We start from the raw sequence: 15,973 nt of genomic DNA on the forward strand, positions 1-15,973 counted from the left end.
CTTACTGTATCTATCCTGTTAGTAAGTTCTCCAAGAGTCTTACCTTTCACTCAGGTCACCTTTTTATTCTAAGTTTCCAATAAGTACAGGCTCAATCTATACACTCCCTCAGGATAGTCCCTTAAACTTGGTATCAGCTTAAGTAAGCTTTTCGGCACTGCTGCTACTGTCAGTATTTCTTTCCTTCGATCCAAAACTGTTCAGAGCATTCCAGTTGTGATTTGACTGGTCCTTTGTATTGTTTTAACATAACTTGCCTAATTGTGTGCTCTATTCTCTATGAAATAAAAGGCTAACATTACTTTCATTCACCATTACCCACTCAGTTTGGATGATTGCTTTCTGCAGCCTTAAATAAAATTTGGCAACTCTTCCAAAGTGCATAATATTTCCTTACTGCCAACATTTTTTGGCCAACTCACAACCTATGTATTCCTCTGTAGGTTCTGTCATAGTTCTTACCTATTGTCATCTGCAAGCTCAAAGAGAATGCACTATTTCCTTATCCAAGTCCATATAATAAACATTTTATACCAACATAGTTGAACAAGAACCTAGTCTTCAATTACATGGGTTGTACCCAGCCAGAACTGAGACCAAAGACAAGTTTATACCTCCTTCTGTGGAAGTTTGTTCTGCCTTGATCCCAAACTGGCTGTTAAAAGCCTTTTGAACAGGGTTTAAACATTAAAGCCACACCATTTTTAGCATTCTTCTTCCGTTCCTCTATTTGCTTTTTTTGTTTAAAGTGCAAACTTTTTATTTTGCAGTTAAATTCTTTTCTATTGCATTCCCTTTTGTATATCCTTACTGAGCCCAGCATTACTTTCTAAGGCTTACTATAATAAATATAACTTCAGTCCAACATTTCTATCGGAATTCATACCTGCTGTTTACTTACTTCAATCACTACCTCTTTCACTTGAAAGTTTTGCCTTAAAAGAAACTAAATGCTTTTAGATACATTCATTTAAGTTTATTTCTCTTGGGTTCCTACTAGTTCAGTTTCAGTTAAGAGCATTTCCTTTTTGCAAGTCTTTATGCCTTTATCATGTTCCTCCAGCTCTATAAGCAAGTCTTGAGAACAAAACTATGAAATATAGTTTGCGTTTCAGGAGCAATATGTTTATTTATTACTAAGCTACTGGAAAGTTCATCCTGTTTAACAAAATCTCATTTCCTACTGATTTTGCTGCACTTGAAAGTCTAACAGTTCTAACTTCCCATCTGTAACTGAAGTTCTTCAAATCTAACATCCCAATAAGTCTCCATTCACTCAATTGCTTGGTCTCCTTCCAAAGTTCTGGTACTTTGTTAATCTAGTGCATCCAATTCAGAGGTCTGACTTGTGCTTTATGAAGTTACTATAGCCGTCATAATTTGATACTATTTAAAACATTAGACATTCCAGAAGTGGGTTTATAAGTTCACATAGCTGGTGTTGCGATTATGGTCGTACTTTGATTTCAAGTGCCACAGGCAGTGCTGCTGACTGAATTTCAATCATGGTACCAAATGTGTTCAGCTCCTCTGGTAGGATTTATTAGCAGAATTATGCAAGTGATTGTTAAAACAATTGTTTGCAACCATAATGGATTAAACAATTTGTTCAGTGAAGTAGTTAACATCCTCCATTCAGAACAGAACACTTGCACTGACTTGGGAGTTCGCACCATCAGGAGAAAAGAAGCATTAGTCAGGGATGGAAAGCATGTGTCCCATTTTACTTTTTGACTATTTGAATTACATCCTCATCTTCCAGCACATGGTCTTTGCCAACTTTCTGTGGATTGTACTTCACAGAGGAGCCCCACACCAAAGCACTGAAAAAGAGAAAAAAACAAAAACAATTGTTACACTCAAAATTCACCTTAAGTCCAAGCCATCCACCAATTGCCAATGTGGAGGTAACTATAGAGTATTCTGCTGAAGAGAACTGAACCAGACAAAGGAGTAAAACTTACTATTTGAATTCTTTAATTAGGTTTTTATGAATTTTCATGCAGAAATCCTCAACAGTAGTTTTTCTATGTGGTAACACAACTGGTGAAGTATAGTCAGGTAATTGTCCCTTGGGTTTGGTGTAACTATTAAAAAATGCAGATTATTTAGTTAAAGAATCCCAAGAATGTAGACAACAGTCAAAGTTTATCATCCACATGGCCAATACCTACATCCGTACAAGTTGTAAGTAATCCCATAATTTTTCCAGTAGATCATCAAAATTCCAGCGGTGATGAGCAGAGATCGGCACACAATGTGGTATTTTGTAAATGACATCCAACTCCTCCAACGAGATCTGGTCAATTTTGTTTAAAACATAGATACAGGGGATGTACACCCTGCAGCATACAACACAGCAAGTCAGTATGTTAGCCAAAATGATAAGTTTATTTCAGTTTAAGTGCTGATAAATACAGCAACCTGATGATTGGTTTTGGATTCTTGATTTCAAATTTTAAACGTATAGCAATTTTAATCAGAACATCTTATTTTTATCAAGTAGTCAGTTTCCTGTTCATTCTAGTTGGCCACTTAAATAGTCAAAAGCATATTGCTGGAGAAACACAGCTGGTCATACCGCATCTGCAGAAAGACAAACTCAAGAAAAGTCAATGGAGTCAAAACTTTAACTGTTTTTCTCTCATCTCCAATTTCTAGTTTGTTTTTCTGTTTTATGATACCACTATGTCATAGAGATGTACAGCATAGAAACCAACCTTTCAGTCCAACTCATCCATGCCAACCATATATCCTAACCTAATCTAGTCCCATTTGCCAGCACTATCCCTCTAAACTATTCCTATTCATATACCCATCCAGATGCCTTTTAAATGCTGCAATTATACTAGCCTCCACTACTTTTTTGGCAGATCATTCCATAGACACACACACAACCCTCTGCGTGAAAAGGTTGACCCTCAGGTTCCTTTTATAGCTTTTCCTTCTCACCTTAAACCTATGCCTGCTAGTTTTGGACTCCCACTCCCCAGAGAAAAGACTTTCTCTATTTATCCTAACCATGTCCCTCGTGATTTTATAAGCCTCTGTAAAGGTCACCCCTCAGCCTCTGACGCTCAAAGGAAAACAGCCCCAACCTATTCAGCCTGCCCCTATAGCTCAAATCCTCTAAACCTAGCAATATCCTTGTAAATTTTTTCTGAACCCTTTCAAATTTCACAACATCCTTCCAATAGGAAGGAGACCAGAATTGCATGCTATATTCCAAAAATTGCCTAATCAATGTCCTGTACAGCAACATGACCTCCCAACTCCTATACTCAATGCTCTGACCAATAAAGGAAAGCATATCAAATGCCTTGTTCACTATCCTATCTACCTGCGACTCCACTTCCAAGGAACTATGAACCTACACTCCAAGGTCTCTTTGTTCAGCAACACTCCCCAAGTGTATAAGTCCTGTTAAGATTTGCTTTTCCAAAATGCAGCACCTCACATTTATCTAAATTAAACTCCATTTGCCACTCCTCGGCTCACTGGCCCATTTGATCAAGATCTCGTTATAGTGAGGTAACCTTCTTCGCTGTCCACTACACCTCCAATTTTGGAGTCATCTACAAACATATCTCTTATGTTCACATTTAAATCATTTCTATAAACAACAAAAAGTAGTGGACCCAGCACTGATCCTTGTGGAACACCACTGGTCACAGGCCTCCAATCTGAAAAGTTACCCTCCACCACCACCCTCTGCCTTCTACCTTCAAACCAGTTCTGTATCGAAACGGCTAGTTCTGCCTGCATTCCATGAGATCTAACCTTGCTAACCAGTCTTCCATAGGGAACCTTGTCGAATGCCTTAGCAAAGTCCATATAAATCAAGTCCATTGCTCTGCCTGCATCAATCCTCTTGTTACTTCATCAAAAACTTAATCAAGTTTATAAGATATGATTTCCCACACAAATCCATGTTGACTATCCCTAGTCAGTCCTTGTCTTTCCAAATACATGTAAATCCTGTCTCTCAGGATTCCCTCCAATAACTTGCCTACCAATGACATCAGGCTCACCAGTCTATAGTTCGCTGGCTTGTCTTTACCATGTTTCTTAAATAGTTAGCCAACCTCCAGTCTTCCAGCACCTCACCTGTGACTATCGATAATACAAATATCTCAGCAATCATCTTCCCACAGAGCTCTAGGGTACACCTGATCAGGTCCTGGGGATTTATCCACTTTTATGCATTTCAAGGCATCCAGCACCACCACCTCTGTAATATGGACATTTTTCAAGATGTCACCATCTATTTCCCCACATTCTAAATCTTGCATGTCCTTCTCCACAGTAAACACTGAAGCAAAATACTAGTTTAGTATCTCCCTCATCTCCTGCAGCTCCACACAAAGGCCGCCTTGCTGATCTTTGAGATGATCCTATTCTTTCCCTAGTTACCGTTTTGTCCTTAACAAATTTTTAAAAATCCTTTGGATTCTCCTTAACCTTATTTGCCAAAGCTATCTCATGTCCCCTTTTTTGCCCTCCTGATTTCGCTCTTAAGTATGCTCCTCCTGCCATTGTATTCTAAGGATTCACTTGATCTATCCTGTCTATACCCTGACACATGCTTCCTTCTTTTTCTTAACCAAAACCTCAATTTCTCTCGTCATCCAGAATTCTCTACAATTACCAGCCTTTCCTTTCATTCCAATGGGAATATACTGTCTCTGGACTCTCATTATCTGATTTGTGAATACTTCTCATTTTCCAGACAACCCTTTACCTGCGAACATCTGCCCACAATCAGCTTTTGAAAGTTCTTGCCTAAAACCATCAAAATTAGCCTTCCTCCAATTTAGAACTTCAACATTTAGATTAGTGGTTATTGACTCTGTATTCGGACTGGAGTAGAACGTGTAGAACTTAATACTGCAAAAACTTTTAATTATAGAGAATGAATAATCAGCAATGTTTAGTTTATTGTACAAGGTTTTGCCAGCTGAGGCAACGATGGATCCAGAAAGAAAAAGGTGGAGTCTGTTGATTTTTCTGTAGAGTCAATTTAACCAAAACATGCACACACAGAACAATACAGCACAACAGGCCCTTCAGCCCACGATGTTGTGCCGAACATTTGTCCTAGCTTAAGCACCCATCCATGCACCTATCCAATTGCCGCTTAAAGGTCGCCAATGATTCTGACTCTGCCACTCCCACAGGCAGCGCATTCCATGCCCCCACCACTCTCTGGGTAAAGAACCTACCCCTGACATCCCCCCCTATACCTTCCATCCTTCACCTTAAATTTAATGTCCCCTTGTAATACTCTGTTGTACCCAGGGAAAAAGTTTCTGACTGTCTATCTATTCCTCTGATCATCTTATAAACCTCTATCAAGTCACCCCTCATTCTTCGCTGTTCCAATGAGAAAAGGCCTAGCACTCTCAAGCTATCCTCGTACGACCTATTCTCCATTCCAGGCAACATCCTGGTAAATCTTCTCTGCACCCTCTCCAAAGCTTCCACATCTTTCCGAAAGTGAGGCGACCAGAACTGCACACAGTACTCCAAATGTGGCCTAACCAAAGTCCTGTACAGCTGCAACATCACTTCACGACTCTTGAATTCAATCCCTCTGCTAATGAACGCTAATACACCATAGGCCTTCTTACAAGCTCTATCCACCTGAGTGGCAACTTTCAAAGATCTATGAACATAGACCCCAAGATCCCTCTGCTCCTCCACCTTACTAAGAACCCTACCGTTAACCCTGTATTCCGCATTCTTATTTGTCCTTCCAAAATGGACAACCTCACACTTGACAGGGTTGAACTCCATCTGCCACTCCTCAGCCTAGCTCTGCATCATATCTAAGTCCCTTTGCAGCCGACAACAGCCCTCCTCACTATCAACAACTCCACCAATCTTCGTATCATCTGAAAATTTACTGACCCACCCTTCGACTCCCTCTTCCAAGTCATTAATAAAAATTACAAACAGCAGAGGACCCAGAACTGATCCCTGCGGAACTCCACTTGTAACCGGGCTCCAGGCTGAATATTTACCATCTACCACCACTCTCTGACTTCAACCGGTTAGCCAGTTTTCTATCCAACTGGCCAAATTTCCCTCTATCCCATGCCTCCTGACTTTCCGCATAAGCCTACCATGGGGAACCTTATCAAATGCCTTACTAAAATCCATGTACACTACATCCACTGCTCGGTCACCTCCTCAAAGAATTCAAGACGACTTGTAAGGCAAGACCTACCCTTCACAAATCCGTGCTGGCTGTCCCTAATCAAGCAGTGTCTTTCCAGATACTCAAATCCTATCCTCAGTACCCTTTCCATTACTTTGCCTACCACCGAAGTAAGACTAACTGGCCTCTAATTCCCGGGGTTATCCCTATTCCCTTTTTTGAACAGGGGCACAACATTCGCCACTCTCCAGTCCCCTGGTACCACCCCCGTTGACAGTGAAGACGAAAAGATCATTTCCAACGGTTCTGCAATTTCCCCTCTTGCTTCCCACATAATCCTAGGATATATCCTGTCAGGCCCGACATTTGTCAACTATTTCAATTACGTATGTCCAGACTTATAATAGAAATCACCCATGTGAACATATCACACTAATTAAATACCTTGCTTGTGCAGAAGACAATGCATGACATGTTGTTGTAGACAACTTTGATTACGAATGAGAACTCAAGGATTTAGAATGGGAATGTAAGTTAAGGTAAGAAAGAATCATGTTTGAAATAAAAACAAAAAAAAAGTGAAGGACTCAGGATGTCAGACAACATGAACGAAGAGAACATTTTAGGTTGGGATGAAAAGTGACCCTGAACTGAATCGATAGCAGTTTCTCTTCCACTATTGCTGCCTCACCTACTAAGCATTTCTACCATTCTCCTTTTTATTTCTGATTTCCTGTATCCATAGTAGTTTACATTGTAATTAGTGACATCCAATTATCAGTGGCCTCTGACCCTAAACTTTACAGAGAAAAAGCAGGTTTGCATCTGGTTCACTTTAAGAAAGGAACCAATAGGCAAGTTTTCTCAGCACTTCTCAACATCTCAAAACACTCTCAATGAAGACTGCATGATAACTATGACATGTCTCTCAGCATTGAGAACTCTCATCTGAGAAGTAATGACCATTTTTAATAACCTATTTCCAAGTAGTAGTCATTAGATTGTAATATCAAATAGTTCAGAACAGTATCTAATACAGACTCCAATAACACTTACCGATTGCCCTCAACCACATCAATTAGATCATCTGCTGTTGAATCGCTGCGTAAAGTGACATCCGCGTTATGGATTTTGTACTCAGCAAGGATGCTTTTAACAGTATCCATGTCCAACTCACTCTGCACACACTATCAAGAGGGAAGGAGGAAATGAAGAGATGATTAATACATGATTAAGCAGACTGCAAAAGAAATTCAAAAACATACCAGATCGTACACGCTTATGATCACGTACAGCATAATTTTGCCGAGTGATAACTAAATCAACTGATCATTCAACTTATTTAAATAGCCAGCACAAATACTTCTTTAGAGAGTAGGAAACTTGGGCGGGGAGGGGGGGGGGGAATCTTACAGAAGTGTATAAGATCATAAGAGACATGATAGGGTGAATGTACTCAGTCTTTTTTCCAGGGTTGGGGAATTGAGGACCAGGGGGCATGAATTTAAGAATAAAAGGGAACCTGAGGGGCAATTTTTTTTATATATACACAGAGGGTGGTACGCATAGGAAATGACTGCTAGCGGACGTGGTTGAGGCTGGTACATTAAAGACATTTAAAAGGCTTTTGAACAAATACACGGAGAGAAAAAGTTCAGACAGATATGGGCCAAGTGCAGGGAAATGGGGTTAGCGTGGGTGGACATTTTGGTCAGCATGGACCAGTTTGGGTCTGTCTCAGTGCTGTAGGACTCTGAGTGTATGAGTTGCAGCATTTTTACCCTACACATTCAAAAGGATGCTACTTCCTATGGAAATTTCCCCTCCCCCCACCTCATCTTAGATCCAACCCTCCAACTTAGCACCGTCCTCGACCTGTCAATCTCCCTTCCCACCTAACTGCTCCACCCTTCCCACTGACCTATCACTATTACCCCTATTTGCATCTACCTATCGTTTTCCAAGCTACCATCCCCCCAGCCCACCGCCCTATTTATCTCAGCACCATTCCCATTCCTGATGAAAGGCTTATGCCCAAAATGTTGACTCTTATGTGCCTCAGATGCTGTCTGACCTGCTGTGCTTCTCCAGCATTCGCAGTCCTCACTTTCTCTTAATACCCACAACAATCAAACCAGGTCATAGTTTAGTTCAATTCTGATTTAATTTCAACCTTTTGCCATTCAATTCTTCTCACTCACTGTAGATGTCAAATTAATGCCTCCTTTGTCCTTCTTCCTGAACCCAATGTTGGGTGGCTGCTTGTTGAGTCGGATTCCAAACCCTTCCACCTCATTCTCAATTATCTTCTTGTGCGCCAATGGTTTCAGCACATCCAATACAATCAGGATCAAGTTGCATGTTCGCGCCACTAAAAAATATGGGAGAGAAAATGCAATGATCACGTTTAGCAGCTGAACCTTCCAAAAACAAAACGGACACTTCGCAAAATCTCTCTTCCCCGCCGTTACTGAGTGCCTTGTTCTGCATGTGTGCAGGGATAAATACAGTACAAAACTTCACAAAATTATGCAATTTCATTGTTAGTTGTATACAAGTTAAAGCATACAACATACCTGCAATTACTTGGCGCCCTCGGCCTTTACCATCTTTGGCTCCCTCAATGATACCAGGAAGATCGAGCAGCTGGGCAGGAAATATAAACATTTAAACAGTGGATGAACAAACAATAGATAAATGAAACATTGCAGAAATTAAACTGCTTTCAACTCCACAGCGTTTCACTGTCACACACAGCCTCTCTTTCATAACTTACTGTCCACCTGAGGCCTAATTTAACAGACCACCTTGTTCATGTTTCCAGGAATTGATTCCAAACCCATCATTTTTTTCACTGTTCACTGCAACATGCCTCACCAGGCCTGTTATTGACTTTGAGATTATGCTTCTTTGCAGTCTGTACAATTGGGCTTTATATTTGCCCAATTTTTTTTTAAAAAGAGGAATCTCTATTCATTATGTCCACAATGTATTTGTGGAACCATTACTCCCTGCTTTCATACAGTACTTAAGGAGACATAGCCTGGATTATCCGTGCACAATTATGATCAGAAGGCCACTTTTGTGAAATCTAACAGCAGATTCTTTTGACATTTGCTGTCAACTACAGTGAATGGACGCTCCCTACACTCAGCAAAGGGGAAACTGACTTAATGTTATGCTCATATTGTGTGGGAGAACTAGTAAGAGTGAAAGAAAAACTAAATTTCATTTAGTCAAGGTTTCTCATCCTCTAACTCCACACACCTCAAATCTGCCTGTAATGCTGGGTTTCCACCTCATACCTGTATCTTGGCTCCTTTATACCGAATCACGCCTGGTACAGTGGTCAACGTCGTAAATTCATAGGCTGCAACCTCAGAGTACACTCCAGCCAAGTTGCTCAGTAATGTTGACTTTCCAACAGAAGGGAAGCCCACAAACCCAATCCGGGCATCTCCAGTCTTTGCCACATCAAAACCTCATAACAGGAGAAAAAATAAGTTCACATCAGGGCAAAGATTCAGAAACATTAGTTAAAAACAAACAGGAAGGGTGCTGTTCAACCCTTTGATTACCATCATTCAACCCTTTCAATTCCAACTTCCCACACTCTCTTCATACCCTTCAATTCTCTTCATATCCAAAAACCTGTTCTCCGGGTATACTCAATGACTAAGAACACACAGTTGCTTGGGTTGAGATGTTCAAAGAACTCAATCTTTTGAGTGAAAGGTTTCTCATCCTCAGTCTTTATTCTGAGATTGTGACTCTCCAACTTCTAGATTACTCAGCCAAGGAACCATTCACCTGAAGTCTACCCTGTTAAGCTCTTGAAGCATTTTACATTTCTCAAAATGATCACCCCTTACTCTTCCAAACTCCAGGCAATATAAGCCCAGTTTACTGTGTGCAGTTCTGGTCGCCTCACTTTAGAAAAGATGTGGAAGCTTTGGAGAGGGTACAGAGAAGATTTACCAGGATGTTGCCTGGAATGGAGAATAGGTCGTACGAGGATAGGTTGAGAGTGCTAGGCCTTTTCTCATTGGAACGGTAAAGGATGAGGGGTGACTTGATAGAGGTTTATAAGATGATCAGAGGAATAGATAGAGTAGACAGTCAGAAACCTTTTCCCCGGGTACAACAGTGTGTTACAAGCGGACATAAATTTAAGGTGAAGGGTGGAAGGTATAGGGGGGGATGTCAGGGGTAGGTTCTTTACCCAGAGAGTGGTGGGGGCATGGAATGCGCTGCCTGTGGGAGTGGCAGAGTCAGAATCATTGGCGACCTTTAAGCGGCAATTGGATAGGTACATGGATGGGTGCTTAAGCTAGGACAAATGTTCGGCACAACATCGTGGGCCGAAGGGCCTGTTCTGTGCTGTATTGTTCTATGTTCTATTTACATAAACTCTCCTCATAAAACAGGTTCATTACATTGTCTCATAAACCTTTGTTGCACACCATGTATCCTGCCAGCTCACCTAAGAATTTGAACCCAGGCCTTTGTATCTAGAGTATAGGACACTACCACAGTGCCTCAAAAACTCTAGTTGTGAAGCGATGCAACTATTTTAAATCAACCGGTTCAGAAATATCATGATCTGTCAATACTGCATCATCCAAATGAGGTCCACTCAACTGTACAGTTAAATCTGACTTTCCTCTTCCATACCTCCCAACTATTTCCTTGCATGACTCAATTTAGATCTCATGTCCTCCAATCTGCATTACTGCTCCACCCAATGAGCATACCAGTAAAGGTTGATGAACCCACCCTCTGCAGCATGCTTCTGAAGTTCCTTTCTCAGCCCAACTATTACAAAACCATTATCATCTCCAGCACTGTCCCCAGCCCCAATAAAGAAAACCCTCAAACAACCAAATGCAGTCTCTCACTCTTCTCAATCCTTGCCAAGTTTCACACTTCCTTGTATTTAACAAATCTGATTTTAAAATCCTCAGCTTTGTTCCTGAAACTACTCTGGTCCCATTTCATATCATACAACTATTATTCATCACTTAACTACCACTGATAGTTTGATCAAACCAATGATTTGGAATACTGCTTCCTAAGTCATTTTTCTATAAGATGTATTAAAGCAAATTAAAACAGAATAATCTGTGAATGCATGGAAATATTAAACTTTTCACAAATTTCATTTTAAATGTCTAAGTACCAGTGTCCTAGAGTCTGAAAGTCAAAGCATTCCTCCCTGTTTCTCAAAACATTTCCAAATAAACTAAGTGACTGTACCTTCACCCGGTCCTCCACCACCTCCACCTTTCGGGGTGATAAGCTCTCGTCGCAGTTTAGCCAGCCGAGCTTTCAACAGCCCGAGGTGGTGAGCTGTTGCTTTGTTTTTCTGTGTCCGAGCCATCTAACCAAGAGAGCGAGGAAGACATTTATAGACATAAGTACAGGAGAATGCTCCAAGAATATGCTAATAAAGTTGAAACATTTAATTCACCTGATTTCAACTATACCTCCTTGATTATTCCCAAATATTATATCAAAGATCGCACCAGGACTGAACCCCACCAGTTGTATCAACGGTGACACATCTTTTACTCTCTAAAGTTACCTAAACTCTTCTGCACTTACAGAAGGCATGTGAACACCTTGGCCCCCTTGTACAACAGTCAGACTCTACAGATTCAGTTACAGGCTGTATTCAATGCAAACTTACAAAGCAAAATGTGTAATAGCAAGATTAAAATGCAAGCAAGTGGTTTACAAAGGTTTTCTTGATAGATCAGTGAACACAAAGGAGACATTTCATGGTAACTTCAAATAAAGAGTTCTGTATCAAATGTCATAAACCACAATCAAATGGGAAAGCAGATTTGACAAGCCAAATAGTCTAACTCTGCTTCAATATCTTACAGTCACTAAGGTGAGAGTGGCAGTAATCCAGGATAAATGTGGATAAGAAGCTGGCTGAAGGGTAGTGGTCAGTTGATTTGGGTCACTAAAGTTACATTACTTTACAAGAAAGGAAACAGTAGAGAGTCCCAATTGGACTACATCAAGAATTACAGAATCTCTAAAATGCACAAGGAGGCCAATTGGCCCATCAAATCTAATTCACCTAGCCTGCACATCCCTGGACACTACAGGGCAATTTAGCATGGCCAATCCACCTAATCTGCATGTTTTTGGACTGTGAGAGGAGACTAGAGAACATAGTGGAAACCCATGCAGACTGGGGAGAACATACAAACTCCACACAGACAGTTACCCCAAGCTGGAATCGATTCCTGGTGCTATGAGGCAGCAATGCTAACCACTGTTCTGCCATGCTGCCCTAATTTGACAGGATTCATGGGTGCTCAGTTTCACAGCGTGAAAGGAGATTAATCCTTGCGTAATATTTAATGGGTTAAATTGCAAGAACAGTTGCAAAGGCGAAGTACGTGTTCCCTTGAGCATAAACAACGAAGATACATCCAATTGACAGAGTCATAGAATTATACAGCACAGAAACAGACTGTTTGGTCCAAGCAGTCCACACTGACCACAATCCTACCTGCCAGCACTTGGCCCTTATCACTCCAAACACTTCTTATTCATGCAATTATCTAAATGTCTTTTAACTGTTGTAATTGTATCTGCATCCACCACTTCATTCCACGCATTAACTGCTGCTTAAAATTGCCTATGTCTTTTTAAAATCTTCTTCCTCCAATTAAAAATATGCCCCCTAGTCTTGAAATCCCCTACCCTAGGGAAAAAACACCTGCCATTAACCTTATCTATACCCCTCATAAATGTGTAAACCTCTAACTTCATTTATCAACCTCCTACACTCCAGTGCATGAGATTCCAACCTATCTTTATAACTCAGACCCTCTATTCCCAACAATCTCCTGGTAATTCTCTTTTGAAGCCTCTCTTGCTTTCTTAACTACCTTATCTATATGTAATGCAAACTTCAAAGAATCATGTACCTGAATCCATAGGTCTCTCTGTTCTACAACACTGTCCAAGGCCCTACTTTTAATTTGTTAAGTCTTTTCCTGATTTGTTTTTCCAAAATGTAATAGGGTAAGCTTATTACTATCACCAGGCCAAAAGATAAGCTATGTCTGAGATTTAGCCAAATTAAACTCTATCTCCTATTCTTCCGTGGTGCTGAGAGTTTTGCTCCAATTATCCTGTTTAGTTCAGAGGGAGAGTCCAAAGGAAGTGGAAGAGCCTCAGAACTAAAGCCAGGCTGTTCAGGATAGAAATGAGTAGGCATTTGTGGAGGGGAAATCTGAAACCATATCCCTCAGAAAGCTGTTGAGGCTGCAGGATCAGTGAAAATTTCATGAGTGTGAAATTAATGTTGACCCATTATATTGTCAGTGGGCCAAACTCTTTCATCAGAATCTTAAAGTGGCAGGAGCACCACCAAGAGATTTGGAATTGTGCACGGATCTACCGATCATGCATGTGCATTGTAGTGATATGGACTTTTGGAAATCTTCAATTGGATTAATGGTTAGAACTTTGCCACAAAGAAGCATACTTAAGACTTCTTAAATTCCTGATGAAGGACTCCTGCCCGAAACGCGATTTTCCTGCTCCTCGGATGCTGCCTGACTTGCTGTGCTTTTCCAGCATCACTCTAATCTCAACTCTTAAGACTTCTTCAGTCAAGTCCCATTCAACAGCTTTACAGTTCTCGAGGCTCTCGATCAGGTTCTGGTGATAAGGTATTGATTGATTTGCTGTACAACAAATCACACTTATACTTATTTATCACTTCACAAGAGGACCCAGTTAGTTGCATCATGACCTGGATTCAGAATTTTAATGTGAACGATCACATTTGAATCTGAAGAAATAGTCAAGGAACATTAACATCAGCTAAGAGTGCTACCTTCCCTCATACAAGGTATTTATTGGATTCTATTTTAAAATCCTACATGGAAACAGTTTCCATTACAATTACTAGGTCCTACAAACTAAACAAATAATGACCACATCTCCAAAAAGCACACACTATACGAGGGTAAGCTGGTTACGGTCACCAGGTCAAAAGATAAGCCATGTCTGAGATACAACAATGTCTCTTAAAACTTGAAATTGACAGGAATCAGAATTGAGGCATGCTGCTGACCAGAATGCCTGCAGTCACACAGTCAGAAAAGTTCATAGACAAAGCAAATCATGGGAGAAAGTCTTTTTTTGTCTGTGTCCTATTAGAAGCAAAATACAGTCTATCTCAGATTAATGCTACTTATCTGTATCAGTTGTGAAAATGACTCAATAACTAATTGATCTCTCCAGACACAGCAGATGATGGGTGATCTGAGTGACATTCCCCAGGTACAATCAAGAAGACATATACAGCACAGAAACATACCCTCAGTCCAACTCATCCATGCAAACAAGGTATCCTAAATTAATCCAGTCCCATTTGCCAGCATTTGACCATTAACCCTTTAAACCCTTCCTAATCATGTACCCATCCAGATGCCTGTTAAATGTTGTAATTGTACCACTCTCTACCATTTCATTTAGCAACTCACTCCATACACACACCACCCTCTGCATGAAAAAGTTGCCCTTCAAGTCCCTTCTAAAATCTTCCTCTTTCACCTTAAACCCATGCCATCTAATTTTGAACTCCCCTACCCTGGGGAAAAAACCTTAACTATTCAACCTATCCATACCCTTCATAGTTTTATAAACTTTGATAAGGTCACTCCTCAGCCTCCAACACTCCAGGGAAAAACAGCCGCAGCGTATTCAGTCTCTCCCTATAGCTCAAACCCTGGCAATATTCTTGTAAATCTTTTCTGAATCCTTTCAAGTTTCACAACATCATTGCTACAGAGGGAGACCAGAATTGAATACAGCATTCCAAAGGTGGCATAACCAATGTCCTTTACAACCACAACATGACCTCCCAACTCCTGAATACAGTGCACTGACCAATATAGGAAAACATACCAAACACCTTCCTCACCACCCTGACTACCTGCAACTCTATTTTCAAGGAACTATGAACCTGCACTCCAAGGCAAGGGGGAGATGGATACTGGGGAGAGGGAAGAGTAATGTTGCAGGTGATGGGGATGTCAGGCAGGGAGAGGGCGAGAATGGAGATGATGGGGAGGGGGCAAGGAGGGAGAGGAGAGAGGGACGAGAAAGGAGAGGAGAGGGGGGCGAGGAAGGAGAGGAGAGAGGGGAGTGGTGACGAGGTAAAGGATGACCTCTCGCCCCCCACACCAGGCCACACTCTCTCCATCCCTGACCCCACTCCGTGTCAGATCCATGCTCTCATCTCACCCCCCACCGTGAGGCCCACGCGTGAAAATCATAACTCTCGACCTCGCATTACCTCGGCCTCAATCTCAGAGATTTTCTGGAGGATGCTCATTTCGATGAATGCGCGCGCGGTGCACAGCCCGCTACCCGGCCGAGTAAACTCCGTCAGAAGCGCACCACCTCGCCCCCAGCAAACCCTCGCGAGACTAACTACTCAACGGGATTTGGGAGTGGGAGGGGTGGAGCTTCTCTACGCATGTGCATTGTCTCTCTCTCTCTCTCTCTCCCCGCCCCCAACTTAGCGCGAGGCTGATCGTTAGTAACGGTTTCAACGGTCACTGAGGCTTGTGAGGGAATACAAAGTTGTACATTTCAATTTTCAGAGCGCAGAATTACAAAAATACGTTAACCAACATCAATGTAGTAGTTAACTAAGAATTGTTATGCAGATTTAAAGAAATTGTTATTTTGTCCCAACCTTAATCTAGGCATATCCAAGCTTTATGAGAGCAGGTCCATCTATTTAACCAAGCGGTGGGTTAAACCTGGTTT

The 15,973-nt window shown here is 41.2% G+C and overlaps 1 protein-coding gene across 1 annotated transcript; it reads right to left on the minus strand.

Moving 5' to 3' along the window:
- Nucleotides 1-1,516: 1,516 nt before the first annotated feature.
- On the minus strand, nucleotides 1,517-15,627 carry drg1 (developmentally regulated GTP binding protein 1). Its single transcript, XM_043716127.2, has 9 exons — nucleotides 15,495-15,627; nucleotides 11,417-11,540; nucleotides 9,466-9,641; nucleotides 8,737-8,806; nucleotides 8,362-8,531; nucleotides 7,217-7,347; nucleotides 2,175-2,342; nucleotides 1,965-2,087; nucleotides 1,517-1,823 (listed from the first exon to the last, which is right to left on the minus strand). Exons 1-9 carry the CDS (start codon nucleotides 15,531-15,533, stop codon nucleotides 1,724-1,726), a joined length of 1,101 nt encoding a protein of 366 aa, XP_043572062.1. The 5' UTR covers nucleotides 15,534-15,627; the 3' UTR covers nucleotides 1,517-1,723.
- Nucleotides 15,628-15,973: the final 346 nt, after the last annotated feature.

The sequence above is a fragment of the Chiloscyllium plagiosum genome, unplaced genomic scaffold (genome assembly GCF_037043375.1).
Source record: "Chiloscyllium plagiosum isolate Xiang-an unplaced genomic scaffold, Cpla_swu_hap1 HiC_scaffold_24, whole genome shotgun sequence".
NCBI classification, from domain to species: domain Eukaryota; kingdom Metazoa; phylum Chordata; class Chondrichthyes; order Orectolobiformes; family Hemiscylliidae; genus Chiloscyllium; species Chiloscyllium plagiosum.